The sequence below is a fragment of the Clarias gariepinus genome, chromosome 19 (genome assembly GCF_024256425.1).
Source record: "Clarias gariepinus isolate MV-2021 ecotype Netherlands chromosome 19, CGAR_prim_01v2, whole genome shotgun sequence".
Lineage (NCBI taxonomy): Eukaryota > Metazoa > Chordata > Actinopteri > Siluriformes > Clariidae > Clarias > Clarias gariepinus.
This window is the reverse complement of record NC_071118.1, coordinates 7129934-7149029: the sequence shown is the minus strand read 5'-3', so window position 1 is coordinate 7149029 and position 19096 is coordinate 7129934. Positions and strand designations below refer to the sequence as shown.

General features: G+C 37.9%; 1 protein-coding gene across 3 annotated transcripts; it reads left to right on the top strand.

Annotated features, from left to right (window-relative positions):
• Positions 1 to 3988: 3988 nt before the first annotated feature.
• On the top strand, positions 3989 to 18317 carry rasgrp2 (RAS guanyl releasing protein 2 (calcium and DAG-regulated)). Of its 3 annotated transcripts, none has more exons than XR_008355833.1 (18): positions 3989 to 4177; positions 4427 to 4650; positions 4907 to 5009; positions 6334 to 6384; positions 6612 to 6743; positions 8794 to 8935; positions 11197 to 11370; positions 11451 to 11567; positions 11813 to 12094; positions 12867 to 12947; positions 13223 to 13330; positions 13415 to 13530; positions 13606 to 13747; positions 15400 to 15436; positions 15558 to 15716; positions 16050 to 16124; positions 17273 to 17315; positions 17390 to 18317. XR_008355833.1 is itself a non-coding variant. In XM_053478793.1 (18 exons), the coding sequence occupies exons 2-16, from the start codon at positions 4581 to 4583 to the stop codon at positions 16106 to 16108; spliced, it is 1773 nt and encodes a 590-aa protein (XP_053334768.1). In that variant the 5' UTR covers positions 3989 to 4177; positions 4427 to 4580; the 3' UTR covers positions 16109 to 16112; positions 17273 to 17315; positions 17390 to 18317. The 3 variants fall into 3 exon arrangements, 2 of the variants coding, with proteins under 2 accessions (XP_053334768.1, XP_053334767.1); XM_053478793.1 differs by having other exon boundaries at positions 16050 to 16112; XM_053478792.1 differs by lacking the exon at positions 17273 to 17315 and having other exon boundaries at positions 3990 to 4177; positions 16050 to 16112.
• Positions 18318 to 19096: the final 779 nt, after the last annotated feature.

Genomic DNA, 19096 nt, shown 5'->3' with positions numbered 1-19096 from the left:
CACTGTTATTGTATTAAGTGTAATCTTTCTACAACACTATTATTTAATCTATTCTGTTTTATCCACATAGAATTGTAGATCTCTCTCTCTCTCTCTCTCTCTCTCTCTCTCTCTATATATATATATATATATATATATATATATATATATATATATATATATTTATATATATTTGTACTATCTGTATATACATTGTACATTTACACTGTTCATTTATTCAATGTGCAAACACTGCCAGTCAAAAGTTTCCAACACCTTTTAATTCTGTGGTCTTTCCACATTTAATTTACATTGTAAAACAATGGCATTAGGTATTAGGCAAACAGTATTAGATAATTAAGTTATAACAACAACAATAATAGTCAGTTGATTTTTTAAAGAGGGAGGTCTCCTGATCTGGAACAATTCTTGCAAGAATAGTATTGTCAAGCGCATTTGCAAAAACCCTTCGAGCACCATGATGAAACTGGCTCTCATGAAGACCATTCCAGGGAATTAAGAGCAAAACTCTCTGCTGCAGAGGAGAAGTACACTAACTAGTTCTAACAAACCAAAAACTTAATCTGTAGTTATTTTCTGTAGTACTGTATAATGTGTTCAATCCTTGTTACAATATGCTAGGGTGAGACATGATCTAGCACTCTTGGAGCAGACAAGCAGTCTGATGGAGTTGGGACTTGAACTGCTGACCTTCTGATAAGTAAATTAGAGTCTAAACTCTAAATAACAAATTGTGCCCCAAACTCCAGAAACTGCTTTCGCATATATATCAGTAATTGCATTTCAAGTCAAGTCTAGTCAAGTGAAGTAGACTTTTATTGTCATTTCAGCCATATACAGTTCAGTACACAGTGAAACAAAACAACATTCCTCCAGGAACTCAAGGTGCTAAATACAACATAAATCAACAGAAACTAACTAGCTAACTGGGACACCTAATTTGCTGACTATCTAAGACAAACCAAAATTTCACCATAAATTATCAAAAACTATGCTATACAAAGTACTATACTGTACAATGTAAGGCCTTTTATTTTGGCTTTACAAAGGTAGAAACATTGTTTATTATACATCTTGAGGATTTTAGTAGTGTATCATATGTCATGGATTTTGTTTTATTCATGTCAGAAAAGCTTAAAAACTGTACGAATCTAGCTAAATTCAGATAACACAGATAAAAATAACCTTTATATAGTGCCCTCTGCTGGAGATATATAGTACACAGGCAAGTTTTATAAAATGTGTGCACCAGTGTTACATCATTTCTAAGCCTAGAAGTAAAAAATTGAAAGAAATTTCTAGTCTTCAATGAGGCTGGATTGTTGGTCAATTACGAAAAATGTTTACTGTTCTCATCTCATTACCTCATCTCATTACCTCATGTCATTACCTCATTACCACAGTATTGGATTGTGTCATGTTGTTTGTTGTGTTGTTGCTCTCGTTTGCACAATTTCCAGGTGCACTTTATGTTGTCTTTTTATATAGTACTTATAGTGTTGATCTGTTTTGTATTGGCTAATCAGCTAATTACAGAAGGTGTCTTAGTTAGCTAGTTAGCTTTTGTTAATTAATGTTGTTAATTGCTGTATGTCCAGGAGAAACACTGTTTCATTTCACTTTGTACTGGACAGTATATGGCTGAAATGACAATAAAAGTCTTCTTGACTTTTAATCTGAGTGTTTTTTGTTTTAATGCCAGATAACTAGGAATCTTGAAACACCTATTTAACAAGTTAACAGGATTATACGTCTGTTTTTTTGTTTTTTTTTAAAGGGAATTTTTGCTTTGGTAAAGATCCACAATATACAGTAGGTACACACAAGTAACAAGAGAAGATACCTGTAAACCACAGAAAAAGTGTCATAAATGCTTTAATAATTTACATTTTTACACATCTTCTTACATATCTTTGAAAAAGAAAAAAAGAAAAAAAATTAAAAAATAAAACACCTCAAAGTGAAGCAGTTTGTCTGAAATTATACAAGTTCCCAAGATGGGAAAAAAAAAATGCTTCATGTTGACATATTTTGAGGTTGCTGGTTTGCTTGTTCCAATGACTTCATGTGATTACAAGCTTTAAACACCCCCCAAAAATCAAATGAAAAGTCAGTGATTAGCAACATTAGTTAGCTCACTTTCATTACACAGCCACTAGGGGGCTCCTGCACTCCCACGTGACCTAAAGCAGGTTCAATAACAATGAGACCACATCATGCCACTTAGAGCAATTGCATCCACTTAAATGAAACTAGATATAAACATCAAACTCAAATAAAGATTTTTTCTTTTTTTTAAATGCCTGAAGATATTCATCTGGATGACTGCACTGTACATATAGAATATTGTGGGAATGAGATTAACATGACATGCACCAGTATTCACTTAGTGACCACGATATGATCAGCAATTTTTTGAAAAACTCACTTTTTTAACTTTTAAAGTTATATTTATTATAAATTTGACTGATTACTTAAAATGAATGGATTTAACCCAAATCCAAGCATCTCAAAAACAGAGTGGCCTATAAATCTTGTAGAAGTTATAGTATTGATGCATACATTAAAATAATGTCGAAGAAATAATTCTGCACTGATGTGGTGCATGGAATTAAAGTTAAAGGAGGTTTTGATTAGGTGGCTGTGATGATGCAAATTGCATTTTAATGTCTTTGTGAACAGTTTTAACTGTACTCAAGCATGAAAAGCTTAAAAGGAAATGTGTTAAGAGCAACTTTGATTACTTCTAAAACTATTATCTGCAACTATGTTCTTTTGCCTAAATGTATCATTCAGTCTCTGTATATTTGCTTGTGATAAGCCTAACAAACACCATATACATATCTATACATACATACATACATACATACATACATACAAACATATTCCTGGCTCCAAAAGTGAGTTAATCCACATAGAGTGACAAGTTAAAATGTCAACAGAAATAAACATGTTTACAGCCTGGTACAAAAACAGCTTTGGTCTCCGTGGGGTCTATTACTGTATTTAACTCTTGGGGTAAAACCATATAGAACCATATTTTAGCCAGATTAGACCCACATTTTAGCTTCAAATCTGCTCCTCAGAAAACCAATGGGTGGCATCACAGAGGGTTTGTCTAGTTCCTATACAGTCTCTGGGTTGGACCTGCAAATTAAACAATGCAGCAGTGGTTTATCCATATGCAAACACACATGGATAGCAATAAAACTAAGTACATCATGTAATATGAGAAGGTCATAACAGCTGATGAATATTATCCCTTTGGTTTTTGAGGTTTTAAACAGGAGGTGTCAGAAAGTTACCCCACTGATATCTGGCTTGTGGCCTTTTTTGGTGAATCATGACCTGTTTGTCAGAACACAGCAGTATGAGTCAGGCCTGCTGGATGTGTCTCAGGGTGCTGGATGCACCTATAATGTTTGCCCGGCCACTGTTATATCCATAAACTTGGAACTTAGTTTTCAGCTTTTTACTTTTTTTCTGCATGGGCCAAAGGACAAATATTTGAATGAATGAGAGCACACAATCTTTCAGGCGTTGTCTTTTCACCGAAGTGGCTGGGGGGCACTAGAGCCACTGGAGCAGGTTTTGAGTTCTTCTACAATGATGGACATGACTGCTACTTGAAAAGGCTAAATTGCAGTGTAAGAAGTAAAAAGTATGTTTTAAAAAAAATTAAATAAATTTAGTATATATATACCTAAATATACACAAGTACAATTCCTGTAGCATTTCCACCTCTGTGCACAAGAAAAACCCGACAAGATGCTAGTGGTTAAGTGGGTGTGTTTAAGCAGAGCGACTATCTAAGGATCATAATAATAGCTTTATCTATTTGTGGAAATATTTGTAAATTATAACCAACTCCATTTTTACTGTAGGTTGTGCCAGAAGTCACATGTGGAGTCGGGTTGTGTGCTTTGAGGGTGTTGATGTCAAGGACGTGTGAAAGAAACCCTGCAGTTAACAACAGGAAATGCAAGGACTGTAGGTTTCACAACAGGCAGGAAACACAGTATGTCACACACAGATGTGATCACTGTGAACCCTTGGTTGTATTTAGTTTGTCATACTTTTAAGAACGCTGTGCCTTCTTATTTTTTTTTTGTCCAGGAAAGTTTTTTTTTTTTTCTCTCATATAGGATAATCTTTCTGCTACAAGCCGTTAAAGAAAGTAAGTATGCCTTATGGTATTGTATTAAACAGCTTTTTAGTAGTGTTTTGATTGCTGGATTGCTTTTATTATGCATTGAATATGAGGCTATTTCTACAATACACTGTGGTTTGAACCTCCTGTAAGTGGAGGCATGAGTGCTTTTATAGCAGATGATAAGTATTAGTGATCATATTCATAGAAATGGTTTCGAGCTCTCTTTTTTATTTTTTGAATGTTTGCACTGCCTCACACTCTTCTGCCATACAGTATTTGCAGAGTGACAAAGACAGATCAAAGAGAGGCGTGGAAAATCAAGAGCCGGAAAACAAGAGAGGCAGAGGGAGAGAGAGAGCAGTGTGTGTGTGTGTATATGTGTGTGTGTGTATGTGTGTAAGAGAGAGAGAGAGAGAAACAAAAGAAGATGGAGAGCGTTTTATTGGATCAGTCAGCCAGCGTGGAAGAACTGGTGGAAGTCTGCATCAAAGCTTTCGGTCAGTAGTCCCACTCACTCTTGTGTAAGCTCCCTGATCAAGCAGCTCAGACACAGGCCGGACATTTCTCTGCGCTGATTAGAGGGATTCCCTCACTTTCTGTGTCAGTGAAAATGAAGTTCTCTTCTCCTAACCAGTCAATATTCTGTTTTGTCTTTCTCATTAATTCAGAAACTGATATGAGGGCAAACATTTCATCATGATTTAATCATGCATCAGAGTCTCGCTCACAGCTCTTTCTCTCTCTCACTCACAGATGATGAAGGAGTGCTAAAGGACGCCTCAGATGTGCGGATGTTTCTCATGATGCATCCCTGGTACATTTCCTCCACTGACTTTGCCAAGAAACTCCTTCTCAAGTATCCTTTTCTACACCATACGGATGAAAAAATAGCACATTGCCATTAGCCCCATAAAGAGTTCAATTGAACAAATATATGATGTCATGTTTGACTACGGAAATAATTTGAGAGATTTTGAGAGATACACAATTTGATCTATCTAAACCACACCAGACAACACATGCTTATATTAGCTGGTCAATGTATGACTCCTAAAAGCAGGAGCCTTGTGAGATGATTGACAAATAAGTACAGGGGCGTTCAATTTAACCAGGACGTCTGATAAAACTGCCTCACAAATGCACTTATCCCAGTGTCTCAGTAGTAGGTAGGAAATTGTTAGCTTTGTAGTCCAGATAACATGACCCTGGCCTGAGATCAAGGCTAAACCTAATCGTTTCCCTGTTTGAAATCGTTGTCATGGTAATCAAGGTAGAAAGTTTTCTCTTCCAATCTGAAATGCTGGCCTCCCAGGAACTCCTTTAATGGCCCAAACATGTGAAAATGACTTGGATTGATGTCAGGACTGTACAGGGATGTGGTTCTTGTACACCAAGAAAAGAAGGGAAGTTCTTGTAAGGTGCCAGTGGTGCAATGGGCAATAAGTGTGCTCTAAGTTTTTTTTTTAAATGTCAATGTCAGTAGGTTTTATGGCGTCATTCACAAGCCTAGGTGTGACTCGAACATCCCTTGTGGGAACACCTTCTCGTTCTGATTGGGTGGTTATTAATGGTCCACTTCTTTATTTTCTGGGGGAAGCCAGGGGTTTTCCTCTGAGTAGATATTTTGACAGCTGCAAAAACGAGCGGTGAATGATTACCGCCAGGGAATTGATACTTTTTCGTCAACAGCATCTGTTGCATCAGCATCAGCAATTCTGATCTCTTTATAAATCAGTGAATGACATGGCATACCTTTAATCAACTTAGTTACATTTATTATAGTGGAATGTCAAAGGACTCAAAGTAGGAAAAATACATAGAGTTAAAATTGAAGATAAGGTTCTTATTTGTAATTCAGACTTACACGGCTTTGGGATATCAGTGTATCAATAACCATTATTGCGATGAAGATTAACAGGCATAGCACGAAACAGATATCCTGTGCAGTTGTACTTACTTTGCCGTCTGCACCCCATACTTTATCCTCCTAACATTATAACTGACTGGAAGGCATAATTTACCTCTCTTGGATGTCAAGTTTTTTTGCACTGCGTGCAGTTTGTCATGTGCCGGCGCTGTCAGCGTGAGAAATGCTTGGCACTGTCACATGTTCATTTTTCACACCTTTCCTGTATTGAATTACACTGACAAAATGGAGATTTACCGTAACAGCATAACAGGTCTCAGAATTGCTCAGCTGGGTGCCGCTCTCAGATTTGTCATCTTGTCAAGTAAGTCGAGAATCAAATCTAGAATCAAATCTGTTTACTGACCTGTAAATAAAGCGTGCTCAGTTTGATGCGCTCTTATAGCATTGCATCATAGAGAAAATGGCTGTGGCGAGACCGCCCAAAGCACTCATTGTTTTCATGTAGCACGGAGACCTATTTCATGCCTTGCTAAACTCCTCACTCTCTCTCTCTCTTTCTCTCATTCTTCCCCACTGGCTGTCTCTCAGGTACTGGATGAGCGAGTTCCCAGCCGAGTTTGACCTGAACCCGGAGCTGGCCGAGCAGATCCGCTGTCTGAAAGAGCTGCTAGAGCAGAACGGTGATGTGAGACGAAGTCTACTCATAGACATAGACAGTGTGTGAGTCAGAACACACGTCAGACATCCACGTCCCTGTTTAATGTATAGAGTCACATGGGCACAGAGATCTAATCCTAACCTATGAAGATGATCTAATTAAACTACATATCCATGTGTACTGGTGAGGCAAGTTATTGCTGAGTTCATTCATTTACCTTCAGAAACAGCTTCATCTGGGGCAATTTAGTGTTTTGAATATGCATACTGGCAGTAGTGGCTCGGGTGGTCTCCGATCAGTTTTGAGCCCTGTCACAGCCAAGTTGCCACTAACCCTATTTATTTTGTATTTTGGTCCGTTCATGTGGCACATCAGGTGATGGATATTCCCCACCCTGGTTATACAGTATATTTATGTGGAAGTTACTTAAAGGGTCAGGTTGCCAGGCAAGTTGGGACCGACAGTTAGCCTAATCTGCTAGTCTTTGGACTGTGGGTGGAAACTGAAATACCCAGAGGAAACCTACAAAGCACAAGGAAAACATACACTTATTACACACAGACCCAAGGCGGAAATCAGGCACTGACCTTGAAAGTGCGAGGTGACTGTTCTAACCACTAAGCCACTGTGCCACCTATTAACCTTGTACCCATACAAAATGACCCTGCCCTTTAAAGTCCCAAAGCCTGAGTGAGAAAGGAAGAGGGCTGGGCCTCGGCAACCTCTCCCCATGAAAACCGCCATTTACTCTAGAAACGATTAAACCTGGAAAATGCAGAACCCAGAGGAAACCCACTTTAACATTAAAAGAACATGTGAAATATAAGCTCAGGACTGAACCAGGAACTATTTTCTTAATTTACCTGGATTGGCTGTCCTAAACCTTATTTATTTTAAAGTTGACCATATTTTATATACTGTATATTTTTTTTGTTAATGTTTAAAAGAAATCTGTTTCATTTAAACAACCAACCTAATAATTATAAGAACTCTTTCATAATGCTAGAAAGTGATTTTCACTGCAGTAACAAAATTAAAAATAGATAGACCCCCTGGTTATGCCTCATCATATGCCTGGGGTTAAGAATCATTGTTGTAAATGATCCAGTGAACCAATTCATGCAGCTGTGTATGCCAGATTTTGGTAGGCCTGTGACTGTTTTTTCCTTCATTCAACATAAAATTGTTGGGTTTACAAAAGTTTTGAAGTTACAGCGAATTAAAAAATAATTTATGATAAGCCAAATGACCCATGGAGTTAGATCCAGTAAAAATTTTAATGCTAGTAAGACAAAGCTTTTTGCATTTAAAACAGCGGTAGAGCAGTGTACTGTGTTGCACATGCTCAGAGATGCCTCTGTTTTAAAAAACAAGAAAAAATATCAAACCTCCCATCTTTAAAGTATTGTGTGCTAGCAAAGGCTGACATGTACTTTTGCTAAGGTAACATATTACTTTAAACAATGCATGTATTAAGGTGCACTCTTGTATTTTAAAACACATTCACACATTTAAAGTTCATGCATGTATGTTCAGTATGATGTGCATTGACCTGTTACTTTGCTTCTTTTATGTTAAAACATTCAAAATAATTGGCTACATGTAAGAATAAACAGAACACTGTTGTTTGTTTCAAAGCTGGTTTGGCATGTAGGAAACCTACGGTTCCTACGTGGTGCATCAGAAAAGTCTTCATATTGTCATCCGGAGATCATGAAGGGTGGCATTTTTGCACTCTCACTAGTCTCACTAGTTTGCATCAGTCATAGTCATGGGCAGCTTCGAGATCTCACAAGTGGTGTCATGTTTTTTTAGAGGAAGGACTTCAGACTGCCTGGGTCGTACAGAATATGTAAAATTTTTATTAATATGAAGGATAAACTAGTAGAACACAAGATAATCAGTTGGCACAAGTGGTACAGGTGGCCATTTTACAAAACTCACTAATTAAAATTGGGCTCTAAACTAATTGGGCCTTGAAATTTTTAGATTTCGAAACGTTTCTGTTTTTACAGACTGTTGTAAGTAATCATGAAATAGTTTAAGTTCTTTGACAGTCACATGATTGACCACAAGTTTGCCAATTTTTGCATTATGTGTTTCGCTCTTCAGCCCATCATATGAGTGGAAGCGGCAGCTGACCTCGAGTGTTCAGAAGAAAAGTAAGACCTCTCTGCTGTTTGATCACTTGGACTCCTCGACCCTGGCTGAACACCTGACCTACATGGAGTACAAATCCTTCTGCAAGATGCTGGTGAGGTTCAAACCTGACGTGAAAAAGTCTGACAAATACTGGGCAATATGGTCTAACTGAGAGTTAATGAATTAAATCACCACCGCCACTGGATTATATGATTTGCAATCTGCTGAGAATCCATGGACAATCCAGTCAATCTGTGTCCCTACTAATGCAGGGCGTCTCAAAGTCCGGACTCTGCACAGTGTAATAAAGTGCATAGTCCCTTCCTTGAAATGAAAATATTTTATACACATTAATAAATTGTTAGCTTTGTAGTCTATCTGGAGATAGTAACCATGAACCCGACCTGAGATCAAAGCTAAACCTACTCGTTTTCCTGTTTGAAATTGTTGTCATGGTAATGTTGACAGGCATCGAGTATATGGTGTTTAATATCAATAGCTGACAGAGTTCAAAGGTCCCCTAAAAGGTGCCTGTTTGAAATTTGCAAGTTACATAGCTAACGGCTAGCAGGAGTCCATGTTCCGTACTGTGGGCACTTTGGGAAAGTGAGACTTTGACGTCTTCTGTTACGTCCCTTGTGCAGTGAAAATGTCACAATCCAAATATACAAGAAAAGGTCAGTGTTTCCATCTAGTGACCACATCTTTTTTGTGCCAAGGTTTAGACATCTAACTGAATGCAGACAGTGCCCTTTCTGCTCTATTTTTAATGTAGTATTACCCGTTTATATTTTCGTGTGCTCTATTTTGTTGTGTTAAATGGTGATGCACAACAAGCATGTTTACAACAGAGAACGCTCTCATGAGTTAGGACATGCGTGTTTTTTTCATGCGTGTCATTGGAGCAGCGAGCTGAACAAAAGCCCTATATAACTTTTCAGAATGCCAAAACAAGAGCCAACCGATCAGCTTCCCCCTTTAAGTCCTCCTGGATCAGCTGGTGAAATGGTCTGTGTTATCTTCGTGTTTGAAGGATAGGGTGCACCCGAACTCTGTTTATCCGCATCTTGTACACAAATAAAGCTACTGCAAGGGATTTTTATTGCTGGAAATCCATTTATATCCTGCAACTTCCTTGTCATCATGCAGCATGCTGCTCGTGGTTGCTTAGCAACGGCAGACGCAACAATAGTGCACACTCCAGAGCACTTTGGAGAGGAGAAAGTGGCACGGCTGGCGTTTTCCATGTGATTTTAGACGTGACATGTCAGCGGCCCCTTTGGGCACCATGTAACTTTTACTTCAAAATCATTTTGATAGTAAAGTGTCTTGCTGTGTTGTCCATTAAGGTTGTCAGTTTGTTTAACTGGTTTATTCAGGCATCAAAATAAACATGCTAGTTTATTTATGCATGCAAATCAGTCAATGAGAAATGCAAAGGTTGCAACAATTTGCAGGCAAACAGTGCCATTTCTTTTGCAATACCTTAAAATGCATTTTGAATCTTTCTGACACTTGTATGTAAGTTGCCTTAAAGTTAGATTTTCTTGGGTTTTAATCAGATTGCAGTAAAACAGTGGCAATTTCTACCTACTAGGTCTTAAACGTTCTTAAATGTGAATATATGTGTAAGTTATAAGCAAGTTAAATAAAAGTCATTTGCTTATCACCGATTGTTCCAGACCTTCGACCTTAAATACAGATCAGATTCGGACCTTTGACTATTATGTTTGTGAACTGCTGTACGTATTTCTGTTGGCTAACCTATCTTGCTAGCTAGATAATTACTCATTTGCAAGCAAGCTACACAGTTAGTATGTTTACATGGATCTTTACATTAACACTAAACAAATAATTGAAATAAAGACTAAATTCAATTGCTTCTCACTTATTGGAACGAATATATTTGATCTGTGCGTGTTTGCCCCACATAGGGGAAGCATTAGGTTATGTACCAAGTGCCCAGGTGGAAAATAGTGCTTTTATTTCTGATCTGTAAATTCAGCAAGAACTCTCTCTTGGACCCAGTCTTTACTTTTATTTGCTGGGTCTCTGGCTGAGGAAGGGGCACTGATTAGCTCACCATTCCATACAGAGTAAAGCATCCAACCGATCATATAGTATAGAGTTGAAGAAGTATAATAATTTATGCTTCTGTGACCTGCTTAAAAAAAGAGGTTTCTTTATGCATTTGGTTCCTCTAAAACTCACTTCCTTATGTATTTTCAGGAAATACTTTACTTCAGCCTTGCAAATAAAGGAACAAAATTAAATAAGGATCTGGATTTCTCTAGATCTTTTTTGTGAAAATATCTACTGTATCATTAAAGGCGTTAAAGAAATTCATTTGAATTGACAATTGACTGTTTCCAGTTCCAGGACTACCACAGCTTTGTGATGCAGGGCTGCACTGTAGACAACCCCATCCTCGAGCGCTTCATCACCCTCTTCAACAGTGTGTCACAATGGATCCAAATGATGGTGCTCAGTAAAACTACAGCGCAGCAGAGAGCCACCGTCATTGGCGACTTCATTAAAGTGGCCAAGGTTAGATCAAGACTCTTAACTGAGCTAGGCATCTTCTGAGACGAAATGGTTACTTATATAGCATGTTTGTTTATTTTCAGAGGTTGCTGGAGCTCCAGAATTTTAACACTCTAATGGCAGTGGTAGGGGGCCTGAGTAACAGTTCCATCTCCAGACTAAAAGACACTCAGGCTCTGATCAGTAGTGATGTTCGGAAGGTAAAGACTTCCTCGATTCTATATGAAAGTGATGGCAAATGTATGAATAATCATGTCGGTGGCACATTTTATAATGTTCTCCAGTAAGAAATGGCCCTGCTCCTATGGCAACAAATGCAGTACAGTATTTCCCATGGCATGGCCATTCAAGACTGTCTCGTTATCTCCATATTATTTTGAGTCTTTTGTCACAGCCACCATTTAACACTGACACATCTCTGACAGTTTTTATTATGCTTTATCAGGAGTTTGAGGGACTTGTGGAGCTGATCACGTCCAGTGGGAACTATAGCCGCTATCGACAACGCTTTTCAGAGTGCACAGGCTTCCGTTTCCCCATCCTGGGTGTACACCTGAAAGACTTGATTGCTGTTCATGTGGCTCTTCCTGACTGGGCAGACCGGGAGAAAACCCAAGTCAACCTCACCAAGACACAGCAACTATATGCCATCCTGCAGGAGCTAGCATTGATCCAGGCCACACCACCTAAAATCGATGCCAACCCAGACCTTCTCAACCTTCTCATTGTAAGTTTAGGGCTAAAATGTGTCAGCAAGCATGGTCTTAGCAAAAGAGAGGCAACAATCTGGGAATTGAGGAAAGAGAAAAAGGGTCCTGGTTGAGGCCGAAATCACAATGCCTCATGCATGCCGCTATGTATATTTTAAGTGGAGAAGAATCAGTGGACAGGACAGTTAATCACACGGCTGCCAAATTTATGTTTTCCTTCCCATTGAGCTAGTTTAATAATACGCCACTGCCCTGTATTAAAACAAGCTGAATTTAATACATTTCTGCAAAGAAAAGCAAACTGTTGGTATAGAGTGTCTGTGATGGACAGAACCATGCACTGTATTGTAAGAAACCATATATTATAAAGTTTAAAAGAGGGAAAGGAGCTTATGCAAATTTGACTTTTTAGTCAATTTTGGACGTCCAAATTTTTCCAGGGTGTATGTACAGTACAAACAGACCATATAATATTCCTGCATTTTGTTATTTTCACGTTTTTATATTGGCTAGGGCTTAAACAATTAATTTCCCCTATGGTGACATCATGTAGGAAGAGCCCCCTCCTCTAGCTCAGGTCTGCTGTTCTCTAGAAAAGTGTGTAAAATAGGGAGTTTAAGGTATAAAAATACATTATTTGATGGGTATTTCAGCTGAAGCATTAATAGACCCACCTTGTCGGGGCTCTGAGACCTCTGGTAACTTGTCAAAGAAGTAGTAAAGTATGGGACCTTTAAAGTTGTTTGTGTACAGTAGAAAAAAAATATGTTTTTTTTTTTTTACATATAGGTGTCTCTGGACCAGTACCACACAGAGGAAGAAATTTATCAGCTTTCACTACAGAGAGAGCCACGCAGCCTCAAATTATCAGTGAGTCCCTTCCACTGCTTTTGGTTCTCTCAAAAGCACCAATCTGAATCTTGTGACAGAACTTTGCCTCAAATTACTATCATTTACGTCATGGTTTTGACAGATTAATGTACTGATTTTCATCAAACCCACTTACTTGGGCTTGCAGCTGGGAAATTAGACCACTACCCTGTAATTATTCTTTTTAGGCCTCAGACACGAGTCATTTGTAGAAATCCATCAGTGCCATGGTAAATTTTGCTATACTGACTTCTTCATTTATTTTGGCTTGTTAGGCAACCAGCTCAAAGCCACAATCTCCTTTAATAGAGCAGTGGGCGTCTTCAGTCAAACCCAAGGCAGATCCAGTGATCATCAACAAACACATAGAAAAGATGGTGGAGGCAGGTTATATTCATCCCTGACTATTTTTTTTTATTCATTTGTGATTTGCAGCACATTCTGAGCCACTTTTTTCTCTTTTTTAGTCTGTATTTAAAAACTTTGACACGGATGGGGATGGCTACATCACTCAAAAGGAGTTTGAAAGCATCAAGAACAACTTTCCTTACCTCAGCAAGCTTAATGACCTCGACCAAAACCAGTAAGTCGAGTCAGAATGATCTCTCCACTGATGTACCATACAGACTGGCCTCACACGTTTGTCTTTCACCTAAAGGGATGGCAGAATTAGCAGAGAGAAGATGATCGAGTATTTTGCCAAGGCCAACTCCATGCTGAACTGTAAAATGGGTTTTGTGCACACATTCACTGCCATGAACTGCTACAAGCCCACAGTCTGCCAGCAGTGCTCAGGCATTGTGAGTATGCTTATACATTTTGATACATTAGATTGTTTAAGTAGGATAAGAGAGCTCAGGATGAAAGTGAACCGACAAAGAACAAGTTTTCCAAGCCATGATTTTCTGTCTTTGTTGCTAATACGTAGTGAAAGTCTCTCAGATATTTGCTTAAATCATATACAGTCCTTCAGCATTGTTTAAGGTGAAGTAATTAGGATTATTGTGTAACCAAGTTGATGTACACTTGTGGGGCAGGATGTACGATGCCCCGCTTAGTGCCTCAAAGTAATTATTCCACCTAGTGGACAAAATGGGAACATGTTGTGGGAACATTTTAAAGGTCCATTCTGATAACAATCCTGTTCTCCCATGCTTGGGGAAGGAGCAGCAAACAGAACAGTTAACGGCAGGGTTGCCAGGGTAATTTTTTCCTTTGCGAAATAGATCAAGTTAAATGAAATTACAGTAAAGACCCCAGCACTGTTGCCTTGCACCACAGGGTCCGGGTTCGATTCCCAGCTCGGGTCTCTGTGCATGGAGTTTGCATGCTTTCTCTATGCTTAGTGGGTTTCCTCCGGGTTCCTCTCAGTCCAAAGTCCAAAGACATGCAGATTAGGCTAATTTGCATTCCCAAATATCCCGTACTGTGTGTACAGTAAATGTTGACCCAAGGTCCCACCATGGTCATAAAATTGGAATAAATACAATGGTAATCATCAATGGCATCTACAGTCCATAGTTGGAATTCTTAATTATAATTATAATTTTTTTATATTAAATTACATTTGATTTAATTCTGGAATGGAAACGAATGTTTTACTGTGACAGGATACAAAATTCAAGACACAATTTTTAAAAATTGGTTGTTTATGTAAAAACCTCAGCAGCAACCTCATTTCCCCTCTCATCTGTTTCTCACTGGGTCAAGCCTTAAGTTTGCCTTTTTAAAAAAAGAAATTAATGATATATAAATTACTGAGTAACAAATAAAAAAAACATTTCTCTGAAACTGGTCAGATACAGGAACTGGAGTTACAATTAGGGCCAAATAAGTACAGTAATTTAGCAAGCCTGAAGAACTATTCCTCAAGACTATCTTAAATATACTGTACTGTGTTTTTTATAGTATTATACATCTAACACTGTTGGAAATGAGCTGGTACGCTATAAGCTGGATGATTATGTGTTTTTAAGTTTAGTAATGGGGTTACTGAAAAAATTCACAGGAGTCTATAACATAAGTCAGATAACAGACTCTCAACCTGCCGTAATTCATGCTGTACTGCTGTACGGAAATCAAGGCCTACAGTGTGACTTACTGCAGTGCATCAGCATTAAGCAAAACTACTGTACACCATGGACCTGAACGCTGCAACATTATTCTTCAAAAACATACAGAATTATGGATTCTTATTTCCTGTTTCGGAGGTGGGAGGAGTATGATTTTTGTTGTTGTTCAGGGTCGTTGAAGTCATGAGGCACTGTCGGGTGTGGACATTTACCACTTCCTGCTTTCTCACTTCCTTTTCAACAGCCACCCAAACCTCATGTTTTTCATTACTGTTAAACATCAATACCATTTAGCCTCATATATCTAAATGCGCTTGTTAATCATTTTCTAATCTGTTTTAGCATTCAGTCATGTATGATCTCATGTGTTGTTTCTTTAGATGTGGGGGTTTTACAAGCAAAGATACAAATGCAAAGGTATGAAGGTTGTTGTTAATTAAAATCGACTGAAACAATTAAATCAATGAATACAGAATGAAAAAGATAATAAAGCCCAGTTTTGTTTTGTGTTTTTTTCATTTCTGCTTTTTTATGTTAGTGTGTGGTGTTAGCTGTCATAAGGACTGCTGTGCAGGTTTGGCAGTGGAGTGCCGAAAACGGACAAAAAGTGTCAGCTTTGACAGCAACGTTCCACGCATTAGCCGCTCTTTCAGCCTGCCTCCTTCTACTAGAAAAAACATCAAACCCGAGTGTGCAGGTAACCCCACCGCCCCCCCATGCACATTTGTTCGAAATCTAACCCAACCTTGACCCACGTAGTCAAAATGAAACACTTAATAGTTATTTTCCATTAAAAGAAAAGCAGTTGTACTCATGGGGACCAGCTAATTGTGCCCTCAAGATCGCAGATATTCCTATGAACACACACAAGCACACATACAGAATATTCTAATATGCCACCATTTGTAGCAAAGGCACTGCTTGTGAAATTTCCCCAGCATTAATAATGCATGGTGTACACCAGCACCTGTGATAATATACTTCAGTACTGCACAAGCTCGTCTCTCAGATGTCTTCTCTCTCTACTCAGTCATCACAGAAGAGACTCAAGAGAATCTAGCCGAGGAGGTGTTTGATGACTATCTCTGAGAAGGTAAGGAAAAAGGTAGTCGCAAGTGGTTTAGCGTATTCTACACTGTATGAGATGCTTTCGGGGGAAAACAAAAATCAATATTCTCTTATTTTATTGTAGTCACATTAGTTCTCTATGATTTAATGATATCTACTTGCTGTGCTTAATAGGATTTGTTAACAGCTACAATGATGCTTGTGATTTTACATGATTTTAGAGCTCAATCAATGCTTGTATATAAAGTAAGTGTCAAAAGAAATGACATTATGACTATAATTATACATCAATCAGCCATACTTTTAACACATCAACAATGATTATTAATTATATACCAGTCATCTGGTTACAAGATCATGGGCACCCAAGGGTCATTTACTGTCTGCCTGTAGGGACAAAACAAATTGTCTGCCTGGTCTGATACCACAGCACAACAAGCCCAAGTCTGCTCACCTGGCCTGCAAATTCCCCAGATCCAAATCTGATAGAACACCTAAGGGATACACTGGCCCCATCCCAAAACCCACAGCATCCAAAAGATCCTTTTCTCAATAGCCCTTTAACTCCAGAGGGCTTGTAAAGTCATACCCTTTACAGGCAGAACGAGAGGGACCTACACAATACTGAGCAAAATGTTTTGCATTATAATGTCGGAATTTTATGGCTGATTGGCATATATTATATTATATTATATTATATTATATTATATTATATTATATTATATTATATTATATTATATTATATTATATTATATTATATTATATTATTGATAGACACAAATAACTTCATATTTTATATGTATTTCATAAGATTATATGCTAACAGAAAAAGACTTTAAATAAAATTAAATAATAATAATAGATATGTATTTGGTTTACTGTCATTTTACAATATTTCACAATGGGAAATGCCAGAAATCTCTGACTATATTTAGAAATTTTTCACATTTCTCATATTAAATTTTTTGCAGTGCATTTATTCCTTTACACCAAATAAACCCCATCAGCCAAGATATTTAATGTCTAATGTTCACTTCTTCAAATTTTTTTCACAAGGTTAATGTAGTTAACAGAAGTCACAGATGGCTTTCATCATTTCTTTTTTCCCCTTTTATTTTTTTGTTAAATTTGGTCATGTATTAAATGAAAAGATTTTAGGCAAGATAACTTTCTATTACTTTTCAGCCCAAGACTAAAGAAACCATCTACTTGGCTGATTACATTTCAGGCAAGAAGAAAATTGTGTTTTTTTTTTACCCCCGGAAAAATTCCTTTAAAGAACGACGTCTTTCATTTCCACAGGAACACACAGTGCCTGTAAAGCTGCAGAAACCTGCCATATGACCCAGACATGGATCAAGATCATGCCCCAAAACAGTGTGTGTTTGAAGTTATAATACGGTCCACAAATCCAATGGTAAATATTCTCTTCCACCACTCACTGGCCACTTTAAGACTTTGAGATCCTTAAAGACTTTGGAGTTTCAGTGCCACCTGTAGCCTCACATACAGTACGTACCATTTCTTGGCTGACAGCTGTGGACCCCTGATATAGGCTTCTGATTTTGCCTCGAGGTTTGCTGTGTTGCGCATTCTGCAATGCTTTTCTGCTCATCATGGTTGTACCTGTTGTCTATTTGATTGTTACATGAGTGTTACATTCTGTTTAAGATGAACTAGTATAGCAATTCTCCTATGACAAGAAGAATTACCACTATTACTGTGTATATTACATATATAATAGCCTATTATCCAGCCTGGTTAAACTTCTAGAAATAAATACTCTTATATGGAATAATAATAAGGAAGTATTACATAGATTTTGAATTAATAATCTTATATTGCTGTTCCTTTTTTTTTTTTTTTTTCATCCAAGATTTCTGAAATCACAGCCATAGTCATTGTGATCGCATTGTTTCCCATTCTAATGTTTGATAAATGAAGCAAATAAATGAAGCTCCAGACCTGTATCTGCATGATTTTAAGCATTGCACTACTGACACGTGATCAGTTAGTTGCATGAATGCAGGAATGACAAAGTGTACAGGTGTTCCTAATATAGTGGCCAGTGAGTGTATAATAGATTAAGCATATTTTCTTTTTTTTTTTAGGATTGTACCATATGATTTGTTAAGTATCTTTTATGTTTCCTAGACAATATTTTTTCTTGATGGCTTGTTGTTACTGTATGACCTGTTTTCTTTTTCTTTAAATTAAAATGTGCCTCTGACTGAATTGACACATTTTTTTTTATTTGATTAAAATATGATGCAAATTATAAATTTAACCAACAAAGTCGCATAAATGACATTTCCTACAAACATAATAACCATCAGTCTGATATTTCTGTGTAATCCCTGGTCCTGAGTGCCAGTAGGGGGCACTGTTGACCCAGCTGGATGTGTATCTCCTCCATGTCCCTGTATATACATTTGTGTGATCTTAACTTACATATGAAATGCTTGAAATGTCTTGGTAAATTTTTACCAGTGTTACAATTAAAGGTTTGGTCTTTTTTTTTTGGTCTGGTAGTAACAACATCCTTTTTGCATCTCTAACATATGTGTGTTTTTCTGCATAGTGTGACACATCCGTCATTAAACCCAGGATCAGTCGCTTTTATGAGCCGTAGTCAATCTCACTCCCTGCTGCTCTTAGACAACCAGTATTATTAGATAATGATTTCCGTTTATTGAATCGGCCTCTGATGAGTAGCTAATCTCGCAGGTTGCAGGTTGTGCTCTCAGGCTTCGATTACGTCTAGCTAGCTCTCTGCACCGGCTGTGATTTCTGACAAAGCTTTAATAACAGGGTGAAAGCCTGGGCACGGCGGGAGTGCATGGCCCCCTGCTGCTCACACAACCACAGGTTTCTATGTGACTCCAAGCTTTGCTTTTATACCTCGACTCTCTGCTCTTGTATGTCTCATGCTTTTCATTTCTTTTTCTTTTTTCTTTTTTGCTTTATACAGGCTGTTTCCATAAGCTTCTTTGAGCAATTGAATTATTC